General features: G+C 40.1%; 1 protein-coding gene and 1 long non-coding RNA gene across 2 annotated transcripts in view; one reads left to right on the forward strand and one right to left on the reverse strand.

Moving 5' to 3' along the window:
* LOC148353679 (uncharacterized) overlaps positions 1–20,660 on the forward strand; it is a 33,281-nt gene that overhangs the window by 2,186 nt on the left and 10,435 nt on the right. The window contains exons 2-3 of the long non-coding RNA XR_015852537.1: positions 1,493–1,596; positions 10,946–11,086. This is a non-coding gene — a long non-coding RNA (uncharacterized LOC148353679). The remainder of the gene's footprint in view (positions 1–1,492; positions 1,597–10,945; positions 11,087–20,660) is intronic.
* LOC148353680 (dickkopf-related protein 1-like) lies at positions 9,894–15,855 on the reverse strand. Its single transcript, XM_088351758.1, has 4 exons — positions 15,400–15,855; positions 15,123–15,264; positions 13,750–13,860; positions 9,894–11,803 (listed from the first exon to the last, which is right to left on the reverse strand). Exons 1-4 carry the CDS (start codon positions 15,577–15,579, stop codon positions 11,547–11,549), a joined length of 690 nt encoding a protein of 229 aa, XP_088207884.1. The 5' UTR covers positions 15,580–15,855; the 3' UTR covers positions 9,894–11,546.

The following is a 20,660-nucleotide window of genomic DNA, read 5'->3' on the forward strand; positions in this document are numbered from 1 at the left end:
GGGTATTAGGGGTTCAGTGTCTTACCCAAGGACACTTCTAAATGTAACACGGACAAGCCGGGATTCCAACTGGGATCCCTTGATCCCAAGACGAGCGCTCTACCTCCTGAGCTACTGCCACAGAGATAGAAGCCTTTAATGCAGGGGTCAAGGACTTTTTGACCCAAAGAGCCATGATTAAAATAAAAGGTTTTTTTGTTGTTGTTGATTTTTTTCAAGAGAGAGCCAGGTGGCATGATGCCGGAGTGGTTAGCGCATCAGCGCCACAGTTCTGAAGTCAAGAGATCGAACCCTCCTGTGTGGAATTTGCCTGTTCTCCCCATGCCTGCACCCCTACTCTGTGTGCTTGGCTGGGGTTTCTGGCTGTTTACGGTATTACTGTGCCTTTTCATCATGAACTGTCTTGATAGTGAATCAAAATTGTTCAATGAGCTTCCATGTGAAAGGATTTCCTAGCGATGTACAGCAAATTGTCGTGGGGATTATATATACTGGACATTTATTCTGTAGTGCTGTTGAAGACTCATTATTGCACTTTTCATAAAATGAGCAGTAGGAGATATTTGTATGAGTATAATTTTATCTCTGAGTCTTATGTACCTATGAAAATAAGCATATATGGCTTGCGGGCCATAGGTTACTGACCCCTGCTCTAATGCTTCACATATCTTCCGATGAGTGTCTGGATTCTTGTTGAATGTATTTTTGAACATTCTTCTTCGTGAAACACCTCCAGTTCAGTCAGGTTTGATGGTTTCCAGGTTTGGACTGTCCACTTTAAATCACACCATATATGTTCAACAATATTCAGATCTAGGGACTGAGATGACTAATCCAGAATGTTGTACTTGTTCCTCTGCTTGAAAGAATTTGAACAGTGTTTATGGTCATTGTCTTGTTCAGTCAAGTCAAGTAACATTTTTTGTGTAGCCCTTAATCACAGAAAGTCTCAAAGTGCTCCGCACTGTTAAAATTACCAGCAACTTTGCCACTGTTTTGTGAACGTTTATCGAAACTATCTGTTGATACATATTGGAATTTATTTGACCTTTAACTTTAACATGATTTTGAGTACCGACACTTGCCACACGAACCCAGAGCTTGTGTGGCTAGCAAGTATTTGTCATGGAATGCTGTGTTTTTCTTTCTGCCATGGACACACCCATTGTTTTTTCCAAACAACTCAATTTTAGTTTTATGAGTCTGCTTGAGGTATGCTGAAGCACATTTGGACACGTCAGCTTCGTTTTGGAATAAGGTGTGCTCAATAAAACATTTTTTTTTTTTAATTAAAGCTAGTTGCGCGGGCTTTTTTTTTAGATTGATTATGAATTGGAATCATCCAGAATAACTGATAAAAATGTGATTTCTAAGGAGGGAGTACATATGGTCCATCCCATGATCTGCAGTACATTCTCTTTGGTTGACGCCTCAGCACTGAAGAATTTGATGCACTCACCACTAGCCAACCACTTTTTTTGCTCTGTCCTAGGGGGGTTCGGAAGTTGGCTGTGAACGATCGAGATAAAGAACAGGAGACTGGAGAACAGACTTCATCGCAATGCTGAGTCACGCCGGTAGCATGACAACTTAAAGGTATTCCTAAACAGATTTTTTTCAATTAGGCACAGTTCTACTGTTATTTCACGACCATAGGGCGAACCATGTTAAAAATTGCAGTTTCCGTAGCTGGTTCTATTTCTGTATTAAACACATACACACAGCGCACCTGATTAATCGGCGTGGGTGCTGCGGCCTTCTTGCAACAACACAGACAAATATACAAGTTTGTGTTTTCAAAAACACAGCGGGAGCAAAAATGAGTTTGGTTGTGGTTCACTTAAGTACTGATTACAAAGTAGGGTGGCATGGCGGCTGAGTGGTCAGCGCATCCGCGGCACAGTTTTGTTGGCCTTGGGTTCAAATCCAGCTAACAGCCTTCACGTGCAGAGTTTGTATGTTCTACCCGTGCTTGCGTAGGTTTCCTCCGGGTACTCCGGTTTCCTCCAACATTCTGAAAACATGCAGGGCAGGTTTATTGGCTGGTTTAAATTGCTTCTAGGTGTGAATGAGCTAGTGAGTTGTCTGTCTCTGTGCACCCTGTGACTGGCTGGCATCAGTTCAGGGTTTCCCCTGCCCACTGCACGAAGATAGCTTGGATGGGCTCCAGCAACTCCACGACACTACTAAGGATAAGTGGTGCAGATAACAGATATATTGATGATTACAAAGTACTAACATGTTTTAAACATCAATAAGCACAGGGTAAAAAAAATACAGATATTTTTTTTAATATATAGCTAGCGCTAAAACTCAAATTTTATATAGGTAATCCTTATTAAACAAATCCACCGAACAGAAACGGTTCACTTTCTTCAATGTCAGAGTTACTTTCCGTGCCATGCTGCTACTCCGAAATGAAGCCGACTTTTGCATAGGCTCGAGCAACATTCCCAACAGACAAGTTAGCTCGTTAGCTCACAGCTTGTTTTTCAGCTTACTCCACTTGCGAACCATCGATTCATTAATCTTCAATTCTCTCACGGCTGCTCGGTTTTCATTTTCGTCTACGTAACTGATGGTCGTCAGTTTAAATATTGCTCATAAGAGTGTTTCTTTGCCATTTTCTATCTATCTATCTATCTACCCTGGTCATATCCCCTCGAGGGGGGTGACCGACAGCAAGACAAACACATACACAAAAACAAAGAAAATTAAAAAAGGGAAAAAGTAGCAAAAAACACACACAAATTTTTTTTAGGGACCATGGCCAACCCAAAGAATGCCCAAACACCCAAACAAGTTAAGCATCACAGCACCCAAGTTGGTCGTGCTTTCGTCCCTCCAGATGAACGGGACACAGGAAAGAGACCATGTCACTCGGGTCAGGGTCACACAACACACTCTTCTGTTCAACAGCAGGCCCCGACAACTCTCACTGGTTTTCCCCTGCCGCATCATACAGGTGCCCTGCCCATCCATTAGAAAACATCCCACTATCCTTTTACAACACATCTCTACGCATTCCTATCACCAACAAGAGCTCTAGCTTCCACCATATTTAGACCTCATTCCTGCAGTGCACTCCTAACACTATCCATCCACATCAATCACGGCTTTCCTCTCGGTCTCCTTCTATTTACATCAGCTCTGTAAATCCTCTTCAACATTTGCTCCTCATCCATCCTCTCCATGTGTCCAAACCAACCGAGTACACTCTTATCCACACGCTTGCTCTCTTCCACTACTACTCCAGTTCTGTCTGTCACAATTTCAATTCTCAATCCATCCAATCTTGTCAGTCCCAACATACTCCTCAAACACTTCATCTCAAAAACATTTAATTCCCTTCTTAAATCTGCATTCCGGCTCCAAGTCTCTGCACCAAATAACACAGTCGGCACAATCACACTCTCACATATTCCCCTTTTAACATCCATGCTCATACTCTTGTTGCTCATCACTCCCATTTAGAGCACCCAAAACCTTGCTTTCTTCATTCACTCTTTCCATTACCTTGCACTCAATTCCACTACCTGCAGCCACATCACAATCCAAGTACCTAAAGCTTTCAACTTCTTCCAGCACCTGTCCATTCAACCTTTTTTCCAACGCCATGCCTACTCCATCACGTGAACATTTCATTACACAACTCTTCCCAACATTCACACTTAACTTACGCCTATCACACACTCTTCCAAACTCCATTAATACCCTTCTCAATGTTTCCTCAGAATCAGCCACAAGTGCTGTCATCTGAAAAGAACAACTAACTTACTTAACACACCATTCCACTGTTCCATCATCTATGATCTCGCACCTCTGCCAAATACTCTTGCATTCACCTCTCTCACCACACCATCCATGTACACATTAAAAAGCCATGGTGACATCACACACCCCTGTCTCACACCAGTCAACACAGGGAACCACTCACTTGTCTCACGCTCTACTCTTACATATGCTCCTCTGTCACATAAAAACTCTTGCTTCCAAAAAAAGTCCACCCACTCCATACATTACCATCACCTGCCGCAACGCCTCTTTAACGACGCTATCATATGCCTTTTCCAAATCCATGAAAGCCAAACAAGCATCCTTGTCTTTTGCAAAATCTTTCTCACACACCTGTCGTACTGCAAACACCTGATCCACACATCCTCTTCCTTTCCTGAACCCACTCTGCTCCTCCATCACCACCTCATCCATTCTTCCTCTCACTCTCTTAATCAAGACTTTTCCATACAGCTTACCTGGCACGGACAACAAACTGATACCTCTCGAATTGCTTCATCATACTTATCACCGTTACCCTTATACAATAGGGTCTTTGCCATGTTCAGGGTTGTTATACCTACATGTTCCGTATGATGCACATGCATGTTTTTTTATATACGTGAATACATTTCAACTTACTCTATTCTACATTGGGCGAACTACACAAAAGGGCGCGCCACACAATTTGAAAAAAATCATTGACTTTTATGTGCACCCAATGGTCGTGAAAATACGGTCTACAAATATGTTGCAAAATATTCCATGCGCTGGGAGACTCAAGACATTTGTTGACCTGTCTGGGTAGTGTCCTTTTAGAGCCGTGATGTTATTCAAAGAACACAACACTTTCAAAATGTCAAATATCAATAACTAAACATGTGGGAGAGCTCCGAAACAGATAGCGATTGGTGTGAACAGTAATTGCATACTGCTCATGTCTGCTCGGAAATAAGTGATTGTGAATTTTTGTGTTGTGTTTATCGCCACATGTACTATTCGCTCACATTTTGCCTGTTTAAGAATTTGGGAGTACCTTTAACAACTTTCGTCAAAGGTGATTAAGGATGCCAAAGCAGAGGTCTAATGCACTCCCTGCCCTCCCTGCTGCACAGGGCATGACTTTGTTCAAATTTGCAGTATTGAGCATAGGGCACATGAACAAGTACATTTCTTGACTAGTTGTTCCTTTACTCTACACTTTCTCTACTAATCGCAACACACATACACACAAACACTAAATTGCACTCATCTTTTTTGGCTGGGCGCACATGCCTGTGGCTTGCTTGTCTGAGGTTAGTGTAATGATCGCACGCTCACACCACACACATAGCTTCCAAGACCCCCACAAACTTGGCCCGTGGTTGGATTGTAGTGCTGACAATGCTCACCATTACTCTTAATTACGCTGCAGAAATTATTTAAATGGAAAATTTGGCCGCGTCAGCCTGACTCTCTTGCATCAGCACGCTCACCATTATGGTTATGATGACCCATTTTCTACATTAGTTTTCTCCAAGCAACTGATTGGAGGATGGATAAAGGCCAGACTGTTTACCCTTTTAGATCCAGTGTTGTAGAATTACAATATCCATCCATCAATTTTCTGTGCTGCTTATTCTCACTAGGGTCACAGGGGTGCTGGAGCCCATCCCAGCCATCTTCGGGCAGGAGGCAGGCGACACCCTAAACCAGGGGTCGGGAACCTTTTTGACTCAAAGAGCCATAAAAGCAAAAAATATTAATTTTATTTTGGGAAAGAGCCACACCATATATTATGAGACAAATTTACTAAATTGCTAAACCCGCGCCCCAGACAAAAGCTTAGTCTTCAGCACATTTATTTTTGATGATTTGATAAAAATTATGAAAAGAGAATAATGCCAGAGCCCCTGTCCCAAATTCAACAAACAGACCACTTTAAACTTGTCCCTTTCTTGCAATTACTCAAGATCGGTTAAACTCCTTTTGACCCTTTTTTTCATACATATTGGTTTCAAAACCAGATGCAAGCATTTATTTTGTAAAAACGTCACAACATTCTGAGAATAGGGAGCCTTATGTGCTTACCTTTGGCGAGAGATGGGAGGGAATGCTTGTACTTTTTGCATAGCTCCACCCATCCCTCCCACTCACCCAATCAAATGACTAAGTTCTCTTCCGGTGTTTTGGCGTATTTACAGTTCTGTGGATTCATCATAAAGTATCTGAACACTGAACACAGATTATATAGTGAACTTTTAAATAAAGGATTCTTTAGCGTTGTACAGCCAAAACGAGTTTTTTTTCCCCCTTTTTTTGTGTGACACCTTGACTGTAAATTGTAGTGAAAAACGTGCCCTATATATACTGCGAAGTGTTTCCTTTACATTTAGCTTTGGTTTGGCTTTACGTGTACCTGTATAGCATTGACATCCCCGGTTTTGAACAAGATGGAGAAATTTTGCATGCAATCAAATTGGTCTCTGAGCCATAGGTACTCATAGAAAGAGCCATATATGGCTCGCGAGCCATAGGTTCCCGACCCCTGCCCTAAACCATACACACTGAGACATACAACCTACTCACTTAATCACACATAGGGACAATTCGGACTGGCCAATTAACCTTACATGCATGTTTTAGAGTAAGGGAGGAGACCCAAGTGCCTGGAGGAAACCCACGCATGCACGGGGAGAACATGTAAACTCCACACGGGGAGGCTTCAGTAGCTGGAAATAAACCCTTGACCACCATACCGTAGGGTGAGGGGGGGTTAGTGTGCAGCCCCAGAATCACACATTTTATTCATTTCATTTTTAATGGGAAAAAAATATTGACTTTTTTCACATAACTTAGTCATTGGGTGCTATTATTCATACTCAAAATAATACTGGGTGCGGCATTTGTGTATAAGTCCATTCCACAACCATCAAACTTTCACAGTCAGCAAAACTTTGACTGAGCAAAAACACTTTTGGTTCTATTTTTTGTGTTAATGACTGTTACAATCAATCAATGATGCAAGTATTGTTTTTCTTACTGAAATTCAAATGTTTGCATATTTCTGTTATGTCGATAAATACAATTAGCCAAAAAGGAAAAATTTCTCTCTTTTGGCCCAGCTTTGTGATACAACATTCTGTGGAAACACTTCATGTTTATTCCAAAAGGCTCATATAACACCATTTAAAGCCCCAATGTGTAATATTTGACCACTAGATGGCACTGTGTTCTCTGGAGTGATACACTGCATCTTGCCAGACAGTGAGTGAGTGAGTGAGTGAGTGAGTGAGTGAGTGAGTGAGTGAGTGAGTGAGTGAGTGAGTGAGTGAGTGAGTGAGTGAGTGAGTGAGTGAGTGAGTGAGTGAGTGAGTGAATTTAACGTTTGGGCAGCTGATAAGTGGGGATTCCACCGTGTAAAACAAATATGAATTTGTCAAGCAATGATTTCTTTGTAGAAATGAACATTGTTGTCATAGTTCATGTCTTTTTACCTAGTATTCAAATCATTGTTTGTTTGTTTTTTACTGGATAAAGTTTTTTTTGTTCCACTAGGAGAAACTAAATATTACTCACGTTCCCTTATTTGGTTACAAAACAAGTATATTTGATGGGTTTCTAAATCTCGGTATCACAGGGTTACAATTAAAATGGCTGTGTGCCATTCGACACAAAATATTTTTTTTCCCTTCTTGGTCTTAGAAAGTTGAATGTCATTCCAGGAAAGCTGCTGAGTAAGCAAACCAGTTCAACAATTGCACTATATTTCTTCTGATTTTAAACAAGCACATGTTTTGTTTTGTTTTAGAATATATATACTAAAGCCAGAATGCACGTAAAAACATTAGAGAACGTTTACTTTTTTTTTTTGTCAAAAGGTTGGCATGTATGATACGACAGTTCATATAATAGTTCATGTATTTTTGCTTTTTATTCCAATTAATATTGTTTTGATTTTTTTATTAATAAATCTTTTTTTTACCACTAGGAGGAACTAAATATAATCAATGTTTAAAAGGGAATAGAAAGATGCAAAACAAACAAAACAAAAACAAACAAAAAAAAACATTCCCCCATGCTTTTGCTTACTTCTTTGACCGTAACTGTAAACCGATGAGGACACTTAAACATCTTTTATCACGTGACATCAGGATGAAGCATAGTAATTTCCTGGCCATCATCTAATCAAAAGGGTCGTAATTACAGACACAAAGGTGTATTTCGGTAGTGAATGAACATCCATCCACGTGCTAGGATGTCTTGTGCTGGGAAACCGTCCACCTAGAAAGACTTAAAAACAACAACAGAATCACAAATCTTTGGATCTTTACACCCGGCTTGAATGCTCCAGGGACCTTCTAATTACAAACTAGCCTGGCGACAGCACTGAGACAGGGGTGATACTTTATACTTATATTTATACTCTCCCCATTTGATATGTCAGCGCCCTGTCCTGTTTTTTTTTCATCTTCATCTGATGACATGCTGCCTCCCTCCTACATAGAAGGATGTAAAATTAACAGAATGTTTTCTATTGTAACTATTTCAGAACAAAAGAGAGTGAAACCAAAAAAACAGCAGTGTAATACAAATACAAATAATACTGTATTTGTCAACAATGTCAACAAGACAACTAAAGTACCTTCCGTTACACAATATTTTAAAATTAAGAAAGTGGTACGAATAAAGTATCAATTGTCTCACTGGCTCTGTTATCAGAGTGACAAAGGATTTGCAGTATTTTGTTCAGGAACAGTAACATGTTTACATTTTTGGTTGGAGCTCTTTGCTCTCTGCAGATTGAGCTTCTTCTAGGTGTTTCTATCAATTTGTGGTGTTGCCAGAGTAGCATACCACTTTACCACACAAATGATTATTATTATTATTATCATTATTAATTGACAAGGCATATATAACTTGCGACTAAATGTGGGGTTTTTGTTGCTGCTAAATGTTATTGCACTTCTTTTAATTGCACTGTTGTTATGCTGCACTATTCTTTTTCATTGCACCACATTGTAAATATTTTTTAGTCTTTGGAGTCTTTTATCATTTTTTTTAATCTTTATTACGTTTACCCTGGAGTGCCATGTGTAATTTCAATGCATGCAATTTTTTTAGAACGTTAGTATCAATGACAACAAAGACAATTCAATTCAATTCAATGTATTTTCTGTAGTTGGAAAAAAAGTCCATATTGCGCTGTGCTTCCTATTTGTTGTTGTCATTTTTAGCTCGCATAGATTTTGCCCCATCTTCAGCCCGGGAGGCAGGATTCAGCAGCAGGCCAGTTAGGTAGAGGTGCTGAAAGTGTGCCTGTCAGTCACCCACTCAGGGTGCGCTGGGTGAGAGAGAGAAGCGATGCACTATCTACACTAAGAAGCGGTGCTTTGTGGAAATTAGTGGAGGAGTCAAGTCTCGATCCCAGGACAATAATATTGATCCAATCCAAGAACTTGCTTCGTATCGATAACACCATGTCACGGTCGCCATGGCGACCAGTCTGCCGCGCCCCCGAACTCAAGCTGAAGCAGATCAGCTGATTGCTGGTCTGCTATTTAAGGCTGGATTGTGGGGTTTGCGGGTGCTGGCTCATTATATATATCCACATTCCCGGTCTGTTATGCCTTGTCCTGTTTTAGTTTAAAACTTTGTCCGTTCTGTTATGCCTTGTCCTATTTAGTTGAGTTGGAAGAATCAACTGTTTGTTTTGTCACGTCCCAGAGTTTTGGACAACTTTTATTTTTTGTGAATAAAAGTTTTTGGATCGTTACGCAATTGAGTTCTCCCTTCCTGCCTCCTGCCTCCGTTCTGGTCCGATCACTCCTTCCCCCCACCACGCCACGTGACACATCAATATTTGGATTGATCCACCCACCCCTAAACTGGGGGCTACTCCAGTAATGCCTCTTTAAAAGTAACTTTTTTTCAATGTGCATATTTTAGTCATTTGTGGGTAACAAGTTGGTGTTGCGCACACGGCCAAAGTATTCCAAGCATTTGCTGGCTCCCGAGTCGCTGATTTGTGAGAAATGGCGCGACACGTTAAGCAACAACAATTGCTGGAATTGTCCCCCCTCCAAGAAAAATGCTGGCGGCGCAAACTATGTCAATAAATAGGACAGCGACAACTGAGGTTATTAAGAGGAGTGTTTAATAAAACATTCAAATTCTCAATAAAGATAACATTTTTATAAAACAATATTTAATACATTTACAATGCATGCAGCACCGTTTCATAATACTGGTGTTAACTCCCTACTATTTACAATAGGGCTGAGAAACCTTTTCAGATTTTCAAGGGTGATTGCACAAATTGCAAAAACATGTCATAAAGAAACTTCACAGACTTAGCCCGGTTTAGATTTATCATTTCCTGCTGAATATTTAAAGTGATCATATGACATTGGTGTGGACAAAACAATGATATCTCGATATCTGTGAAGACAAGTTCCCTCCATCCGTGCCAAAACTATGCCTTTGTATTTGATTAAGAATAGGAATGGGCAGACTGACATAAAGAAAACAATGAACGATAATGCCCGTTACAATTTTTCGATCGTGAGCTTCAATTTCAATAATGCAAAAAAAAGGTTGAAATTAATTTGCATTCCTTTTGGAGAATATGTGTAACCAAAACTATTACTTTTGTACTTCGCATTTAAAAAAAGGGATATTGCAAACTCATAAAATAAAGAAATGCAAAACAGGATAACCGATAGACAGTTTTAAATTTAAAACGTTTAGTATTTTATCCAGGGGGCTGTTTATCAGAGGTTTTACAGTATACGGTGAAAGTGAAAACTCGGGCTAAAAGAAACTTTAGAAAGATTCATATTTGTAGTCATAATAAATTGTTATTAAACGTGTCCACTATCAGTGGGAATTAGAAATGAAAAAAAGGACATAATCTACACATATTGAGTGTTTTCAACCAGTTCAGGTGCGTCTGAATTTTTTTTTATTATTAAATATCATGAAAATTTGCAGGGCAAAGGTTGCGCCAAAATTCTCTGGTAGGATCCCCAGCCATCATTCACAATACAGTAATTTACTGTAATAACCAAGGCTTCATGTTCCATAAAAACAGAAACAACATAAAAAGCTCTGCCATTAACCGGCATGGACAACTGATCTGGAATTCACTCACAGGGCCCCTTTGCCTTCCCCCCTTCTTGTGCATTCACAGCCGAGTCCATCATCTCTGCGGGTGTATCACTTTTCTCAGGAAGCGCATCTTTACTTCCTGGCGCTGTCTCGTGTCAGCAGCATGGGCAGGAAAGAGAGTCTTGGGTGTTGGCATACATGCGGGTGTGTGCGTTTGTCAGAGGTAAGACCTTAAGCCCAAGCCAGAGTCCAACACAAATTTCCCGGCTTTTCTCTGCTGACTTTTGAAAAAAATATATATGTTTATAAAAATGTACCCTATTTTCCTGCACTGTAAGGCGCATCAGACTACAGTGTTTGAGAACAGTGTATAGTTTTTCTTTTGAAAAACCTGATTTGGCTCCACCTCACCAAGAAACTTGTGTTTGAGACCCCTGGTTTATCCAGTCTTGTTACGATTTTGTTACAAAATACTTAAATTTATTATCATAAATCACCTCTCCTCCTCCTCAGTCCTTACAAGTAAAACATTTCCTTTCGGGTCCTGCAAACCAATCTAATTGATCGGACTTAGAATGAGACGGGCGTTAATGCCTACGGGCCTAGGTCTGTTTTTTTTATGCCGATCTTACCTCTGGTGTTTGTGTCAGTGTTTGTGACCCGTGTTGCATGCGTTTTCCGCTTCAACGTCTCTGACAAGTGTGAAGGTTCCGTGCAGATGTCCTGCTGACGGCATCGCCCCTTTCGGGCCTGCACGCCAGTCCGTCTCCACAGTCGCAACGCTGGAAAAGTTCAAGACCGTGCGTGCCCTTGCGGCGGTGTCGCGTGCAAACCTGCCCCTCGCTCAGGACGGGCTTGCAGATGCGAGACCAGAAGTGGCGAGCACAGCACAGGCCGTTCGAGCAGTCGGTTGAGCGAAGGCAAGAGTCCCCTTCCTGACCTTTTGTGGAGATAACAAAACGTCAGATGATAGGAATTAGCATATTGGTTTAAAATTGACCAAAAAGAGCATATAAACCAGGGGTCTAGCATGTATGGCTCACGAGCCAGATATGCCTTTTTTCATGAATACATCCGGCTCGGAGTTAAAATATGGGCAGGAGTAATTTTCTCTGTGGCTTTCCCACTCTAGTTTATGCGAAGCTAAAGCGACAGAGACAAACAATTGTTCGGTCTAAAATATATAGGGTAGGGTTTCAACTACAGTTTACATTCAAAGTCTTACACCGACATCCCCGTTTTGGCTGCATGTCTCTAAAGAATCCTTTGTATGGAAGCTCATGAAACAATCTATGTTCATTGTTAAGACACATTATGAAGAATAAACTGTAAACACTAATTAATGATGTAATAATTTGTAATTTTGTCAAGAGGTCAATGCTTGAAAAAAAGCCTCAGTGATTGACAATTCCCTCCAATTACCAGAAGATAAAACTTAAGTCAATATGGAGCTCCCAACTCACTTTAAAGAACATTGTATTATTTGGGCACTTGATTCTATAATATTGTGTCGTGGAACCAAAAAAACGAGTGCTAATTAGCAATAGGAAGAATACAAACCCACGAAGACTGAAAGTAACCAAACAGCACCATTTTTCTTCTATTTTTTTAGCCAAGTCTTTTACACATTCATTTGCTTTTTGGGGGTACCCTGTAGAAGCAAGATGGTAGAAAATGTCTACTCTCTCTAGGTGGGGCTCATTTCATATCAAATAAATGAGATTCCTCGACTTACAATCATGCATTTAAATAGAATAATTGTATGACAGTTCATGTGTTTTTGCTTATTACCGAAACAAATATTGTCTTTGTTTTGTAATGAAGCTATTGACCACTAGGCGGCACTAGATTAATGTAATCCATTGGCACCATTTAACCAAAACATAGTATTCCTATTTAATAATAATAATAATAATTTCCTTTGTATTGTCATTCTTTGTAACAATGTACACAGAACGAAATGTCGATACACCTGACCCGTTGTAGCGAGTCGATGCAGCCGCAGCCAACAGAGGGCGCCGCCGTTATACCAATTAGGTATGTCTCGGCCGAGGCGCGAACCAGCGACCTCCCAGTCTCAAAGCGGGCACACTACCATCTAGGCTACTGAGCTGGTATTTACTGTAGCTTTGACATAAGATGTACATACGAAAAAAGGTTTGGAACAATAAAAATACTATCAACAGTACCAAAGCACAACTGTTCTAGTCATTAGTTGGCTCTTATTCAAAAACAATAAATAATTCCCTAAAATTACAGACTCCACTTTAAGATGTTTTCGTTGGGAAATACGACTGACAATGTTTAAATATAAATGGTAGCAAATTTTTAATTATGTATGGGACTGTGTGACTTCTTTGGGAGCAAACAGCGGATAGGCTAGTTTTTATGCAAATCCTGAGGTCAGCGGGAGGATGATTTAGTTGAGGGGTCTCCAAACCTTTTGAAGCTGAAAGCTACTTTCAATACTAATTAGCTCAACGGGCTACCGCTTTTATTTAAATATCTAAAAATGAATAATAGTATAATTCTATAAATTGCATGTTATTACTATGTTGTTAATATGTTATCACCAATCAACCACTAAATAAAAAAAATATTTCATTAGAAAATCTCATTAACCCATTCACTGGTGAGCTATTTTTAGAACCTGTTGGCAGGTTTTTCAGGTGTTCTTCGAGAGCTTCCTGATGCCCTCGGGCACCACATTGGAGACCCCTGATTGAAATCATAGCGTATTGTGTCTTTTAAAAAAAAGATAACATTGGAGGAGCACTAATATCATTATCACTGGCGATTTAAAACACACATCACAGCGTGATTTTGCCCTAAATCACAGTAAAATAATCAAATATGTATTCAACGATTAGATTTTTTTTTTTTTACCTTTCACTGAATGAGCTCCCACGACAGTAAGCGGTCGTTTAGCATGATACTCCATCGTGTTATTTTGTATATGCCAACCTGGTCCATCGATGTCATTTGTTTGGCACACACCTGCAGAAGACAAAATGAAGTGTGGCAATGAGAGAGGTACGTTGATACCTACTTTGTTGGAATGTTCCAAAATTGCTTTCTTATTCGAAAACAGTGTTGACAGCATATAAAAATGTTTAAAATGTATCCTCCCAAAATCAGCTAGAATGTGTCATTTTGGAGACAGAACTGTGGTACCCAACTTCGACACAAAATACTAAAGATCGGACCCATGATATGCACTCGGGCATTTTTGAGAAACTGTAAACTCCGCGGTAGTCTAACCATAAAGGTAGCTTGTGAAATAATGCTGGTGAGATTAAACAGGTCGAATCAGGGTTTGTACACCTTTTACATGGCCAAATTCAAGCTCTTTTTAAGGATTTTAAAAGCCATTTTTCAATTTATCCAGTACTATTATTAGAGAAAAATCCAGTGTGGTTAATGTATGTTGCAGAGCCATAAATATGTCTGCAATTTACATATGGAATATTTAATATCACGTGTGCAATTGCCTTGACATATGACTTAAAGATCCCGAGTAAATTGCAAATATATTTGTTTCGAGACAAATCTCTCCCTGGATAAGTGTTTGGTCAGAATAAAGGAAGTTAATCCCATTACATACCACTGGAAAATGCTACCCTCATTTTTTGCATGGCCAATACATGTCCATAACTGATATGTAATTCTTGCGCTAATTCGCATTTCCTAGTGTCATGTTTAGGTGTAAACTGCACCTGTCCTCTTGGGTGTGCCCAATAGGGGGGGAGATGCTTCATGGAGCAATGCAATACAAACTAACGACCGCTGTTGTTATTGACGAGGAAAGAAGAAATGCAATGGCAAAGCCCACAGACAGCAGGGTCATTTTCGAGCAGACTTGTTTAAAAACAGGGCAACGATTTCAACGTTTCCAAGCACTTCACCCAAAACTCACTTTTCATGCCTCGAAAGCACAGCTCTAAAATTTTAGCATTTTCAAGGATTTTAAGCACTCGCACGAACACTGTTGAATGTGGCTAACGAGCGTTGGGATGAGTGATAACTTATATCCCAAACAGAGGCTGTAACTCATCCGTATTCATAATACATTGCAACAACACACTCCTAAGTTAAGAATACTACTTTTTTCCACATAGGATGTTGAACTGTCTTTTTTGCTTGTCTAAGGTAGTTTGGCATGGGATTTTGTTTTTGTTTTTTTTACGGAAAATGTATGAAAACACTAAAAAACTATGCATTAAAACGTGAATCGGACACAGGCAGAATTAAGTGCTTACCGTTACTGCAGCGGCTTCCGGCGCAACACATGGAATCCCGTGCGCAACGCTTTCGATTTTTGCGGCACGGCATGCACACATTTCGGGCTTCGTTGCAAAATTCCTCGCCGCTGCATTCGTGATCATCCGTGCACACACCAGACTGCAACAGAGCAAGCCAAATAAGCACCTTTTACGCACGACGACCTTTTACGCACAAACATAATCACGCGCAGATCATTTGACGCACATAAATTGACACACACACACACACACACAAAGGTGATTGGAAACGTACTAAATCATCCACGGAGGATCTGTGTTCCACGACACGCGGTGGAGGAGTTCGTGGACTTGGGCTGACCGGATCCAAGTTCTTGATGGCGTTGGAATTAAGCAAAATCGGCCCTGCGTAAACGTATCCAAGCAGCGAAACCCAGACGGGCAGGAAAAAAATCGCAACTCGTCGAAGCAGCATGACTTGATACTTGTTTTGAATATTCGTGTCCAAAAAAAACGAGCCAAGGAATTTCCTGTCAAAAGTTCTCCTTGGGTTTGTATCTAGTGGACAGGCACGATTCCAGTGTCGCTCCGAGTGAAGCTCGGTGGTTTTATACCCGCAGACCTGTTCTCCTTCCCGCCTCCCCTCACGCACTACAAAGGCGAAGGGCTGGCATTTCAAAGAGTTGCACTGAAAACGCTCATCTGTTTGAGAGTCCTGATAACGACCTGTTAAGTCCGTCTGATGCGTGGATAGGCCAGTGCGCAAATAAAGGCTTAAGGGTGGCTTTTTAAACTTTGCTGCTGGAGCAGACAACCAAGCCCACAAAATCTTCAGATGACGGCGGGGGGCAGAGATGAATATTTCGTCAAGTGTTTCGGGCGAGCATCAAATGTAAACACAGAAATCACGTGACACCACCCAATACAACTCGAATGACTTGGGATGCTTTTCGTTCAACTAGGACAGGGGTGTCAAACTCAATTATACAGAGGGCCATAACTCAAACCACACCTTTGGTCGTGGGCCGAACAGGATGAATACTTATTGAATAAAAATAAAAATAAATATGAATTTAAAACAGTCAGGAATATTATTCCATAATAAACAAACTTAAACATTAAATGAATTGAAAATCGTTGCTCTCCATAAAAATATCTCCTGTCAAAATGAAAATATGAAAAAAATAAAAATAAAATTAGTGCTTTTCACTTTGGGAATTTGCTTTGGTGAAAAACATTTTCCTATTCTTCTTTAACTCTTCAACTTTCTGTATCATTTCTCTGGATTCAAGGTTTTTCAGGTTACTCTGAAGTTTTGTCTGCCGTTTTACATAATATTCCTTAATTACGGCCACAAAATCTCCACAAATAAGACAAACGGGTTTACCGGCAATGTCAGTTAACATAATTTTCTCGGCCATTGTGGTTTTTAGTATCCAAGTATAATTTGAAAGTTATCAGGGTTTCATAGACAATGTTCCTTCTAATATTCCATGGGTCTGAGCGTTCACACAAAGTCGGTGAGCAACGCTTGAAACAACAGTGCGCAACGGCAATTCCAAGTGTGGCAACTAAGTCATTGTCCAAAACCTGACATCAAGTCACATTTTGCTGAGTTTCCGGCAATGCAAAAATGTTTTTCAATTTTGAATAAATGGACTAATGTTTTGGCAACCAGTTCAGGGTGTCCCCTGCCCACTGCCCGGAGATGGCTGGGATGGGCTCCAGCCCCCCCGCGACCCTAATGAGGATATGCGGTACGGCTGATGAGATGAGATGAGATTATTGCAAAGGTTGTACGGCCTACAAACGTCATTTGTTTTTACAACAAATTTTTCGCAAGATTTTCATTTCTTTTTTTTCCAGCTATCTTTTGTCGCATAATACTAACATTTTTGAGGGCTTATTTAGTCCGTTGCACGATACACAACTATATTTAATCACATTTTTTTTTTAGTGGAAGTACAATGTTGGCAACAAGATTGACTTGGTATAATTGGAAATTATTTGAATGCAACTTTTTCTTCTTTTTCCCTGTTTTTTCCTATTTTTTTTTATTCCTTTAAAAAAAATCTCATTGTGTTTATTTTTTCCTGGTTGTTACTTTTTTCTTTTTGTTCTCTATTTACTTTTTTCCCTTGTTACTTTCTTTTCTTTTTTCTGGCTTTTTTCTGAAATGTTCCCTCCTATTTCTCTTCCTTTTGTTTCTTTTTTTCTGAGCTTTTCACTACTTTTTCATTTTGGTATTTTTTTCTCTTTTGTTCTATCCCCCCCCCCCCCCCCCCCCTTCCTTTAAGTCATTTTGTGCACAATTTTAGATACTATTTGGTCTTGTAGGGATTAAAGAAGCAAAAATTACCTGAAGAGCCATTTGGGACCCGAAAGAGCTGGTTCTCTTTAGTGAGCCGAGCCGAAGAAGCCGGTTTTTGAAAAACTCTACTGACTCTACTCAACTTCGTTCTACTTCGACATTGACTTAAAAGTACCGCATTTAGAAAACAGCGTCAGGGGAACCCGTGTATTTTTACCTTCATGCACTGTAACTTTGACTTTATTCGCTTCTTAATTAGCAATTTCGAGCCCTGATTTTTGTGAGCTGGCTAGATTTTCTTATGCGCTGAGAATGTGCGGGCAATGCGCGATTGCGCACGCGCCCAGCTTAGAGGGAACATTGTTCATAGACCCGGGCCATTACAGTAGATGCATATAAAAGGATTTCACGGGTCGGCCGGATGTGGCCCGTGGGCCGTGAGTTTGACACCTGTGAACTAGGACAAGACAATGTGACCAAATACATAATCTGGATTTTATCAACCAGTTAGTCTGGACAATTGTCCTTTAACTTGACTTCAAACAATAGATCCCACCCATAAAACATTGATTTAAAGACAGTATAAACCAGGGGAGTCCAAACTTTTCAGAAAGCGGGACAGATATGGTAAGATGAAAATGTGTGTCAGCCTGGCATTCTGTAAACAATGTTTCTTAAATTCAACTTTTGACAAAGGTTTGAAGTGCTTTGCGATAAACGTTGCAACTTTGTACCTCGCCTTTGTAGAATTTTCATTTGACTCGCAGGGTTTCGTGAAAAAGCGCTGATATGCCATTAAAACACCTTCCAGTTGCTTCACCTTATTACAGTGTCCCATTTAAGTTGGCTCGTTGTACTCAGCATGTTTCATATATGTCAACCTGTACGTTTTTGCCATACAAAGTACGTTTATTATGCACTTTAAGACGTGTACAACGTACAAGAAAATCTGTACTGAAAAATGCAAATTTGTCAATGATGGGTACCATCCGGTATACACCGACTATCACGAAACAGCAAATCAATCAAGTCAAACGAGTTCGCCGCGGTAGCCTCTATCTCTGTGTCGTTTTTTTTTTTTTATGCAAATGAAGCGAGCGGTTTGATGCTACTGTGCGCATGCACCTGTCGCCTCGGATTTCATGTGGTAGTTATGTAGTGAAAGGAAGTCCGTCTCTTTTCAGAGAACCGGCTTTTTCAGCTCAACTCATTAAAGAGATCCGGCTCTCAAACGGCTCACTTGCTTTGATGCATTATATTACGAATCATTATTGTTGTATAAAGAAGAAGAAAAAAAGGAAGTATAAAAGGAGAAAATGAAAAAAGACAGGTTTGTGGTTATCCTTTAAATTAGTATATTACTAACAATAATTTAATGCTGAAAACGAATTAATAATTTGAATAAGAACATTTATCTTTCTACTTAATCATATTTGCTTGTATTTTTTCATCTAGAGTGAACGTCCAAGCTACTTCACTTTTTTTTTTTTTATAATAAACCTCTTCATGTCGAGCAACTCAGAATCTCACAACAAAACATTAATTAACAATATATATGATATAACAAAACACATGTAGAATTTAACATGTTAAACTACTTGAATAAACACGTTTGAAAAAAAATCTGGTGTAAGATTATTTCTTATTTTGTAAGGGAAAATACGACATTTTGTAAGGGCATGGAGCCGTGGAGGTTGACAGGTATGATGTTTAGTCTTGGCAGTGCCTTTAAATACTATATTCTTGATAAGCAGCCATAGATTCAGATTCAGATTCAGATATACTTTATTGTCATTCTAGTACACGTGTATACAGAACGAAATGTCGATACATCTGACCCGCACAGTTTCCTCGAATGTATATAAGTAAAAGTTGTATTGTATTATGGCTACGTATAGCATTTTACCATACCATAGTGCCGATAGTGCAAGAGGAGTAGCTAACCAGATGTGCAAAATGGGCATTCAGGTTAACAAGTCAGGTAAACAGTAACATTAACACTGTAACAATAACGCTGTAAGTACAATAGTGCAGAGAGCAAATGTGCAAGGAGTGGCAAGCTATAAAGAACTGCCAGTAGTGCAAAAAGTCAGATTAGCAGCCGTTAAGATTTAGGTTAACTATATGTTAGATTGACCATTTAACAGTCTAATGGCCAGGGGGACTAGACTACTGCGGAACCTGGTGGTCCTGCACCACGCACTGCAGTACCTCTTCCCAGAGGCTAGCAGAGTGAACAGTCCATGATGGGGGTGAGAGGGGTCCCCGATAATGTTCTTAGCATGGGATAGGCAGCGCTTCTGGCCAATGTCCTGAATGGAGGGAAGTGTAGTCCCGATTATTTTCTCTGCTGTCCTCGTTACCCTCCTCACACTACCCCAGTCGGTAGCGCTGCAGTGTCTTGGCAAATTAGGCTGACACAGTTGTTGAGGATTTTGGTGAAAATAATTCAATTTCCACTTGTTCTGGCCATGTCGCAGTCATCTTTCCTTCGATTTAATATACAGACGCCATTCTGGAAATGGGGCAAGGTGGCAGAAGGGCTACTTCCAACATCTGGTGAAATATCAAGTCATGTTTATTGACATAGCCCTAATCACAAAAGTCTCTCAAAGGGCTGCATTACACCAGCCCCTGATCAGAAACATACATGAGGGCAAGGAAAAACTCAAAATCTTCAGCGAATGGAGAACACTTTAGAATCCGTGGATTTCTTCTTGGCTCTTGGAATCACAAGCAGACTTGCTTTTTCTGAGAGATGGCTCCGGTCAGGAACATAGGGGTGTATTAATCAGAAAGATATGAGGGGGAAAGTCCATGCAAAATGTTGTACAATACAAAGAGAACCTTAACCCCCCTTTCAGGATGACCAGGCTGCAATGGTTGTTGCAATGGCATCAACAGACAATACACAGGCTTCAACATCAATTATAAATAGTAACAGAATTTCATACATCAGGTCCAAGTGTCGGTATGATTGCTTGAAATGCATGCACCGTGCAAATACTAGGCTCTTCCTACTCCCTGAAGGACCGGCTGACAAGAGTATGAGGTCAACATCATTCTAAATCTATATAAGTTTGTTTTAAGCCTAAATTTAAACACTTCCATTGATGATGCAGACTGAACTTCAGAGGGCAGAGCATTCAACAGAAATGGTGAATTTATATTGATTTTTGTACAAATGCCATGAGATCGAACCTCCCTGTGTGGAGTTTGCATGTTCTCCCCGTGCTTGCGTGGGT

Source organism: Urocampus carinirostris, chromosome 13 (genome assembly GCF_059441175.1).
Source record: "Urocampus carinirostris isolate Australia breed hairy pipefish chromosome 13, RoL_Ucar_1.0, whole genome shotgun sequence".
Lineage (NCBI taxonomy): Eukaryota > Metazoa > Chordata > Actinopteri > Syngnathiformes > Syngnathidae > Urocampus > Urocampus carinirostris.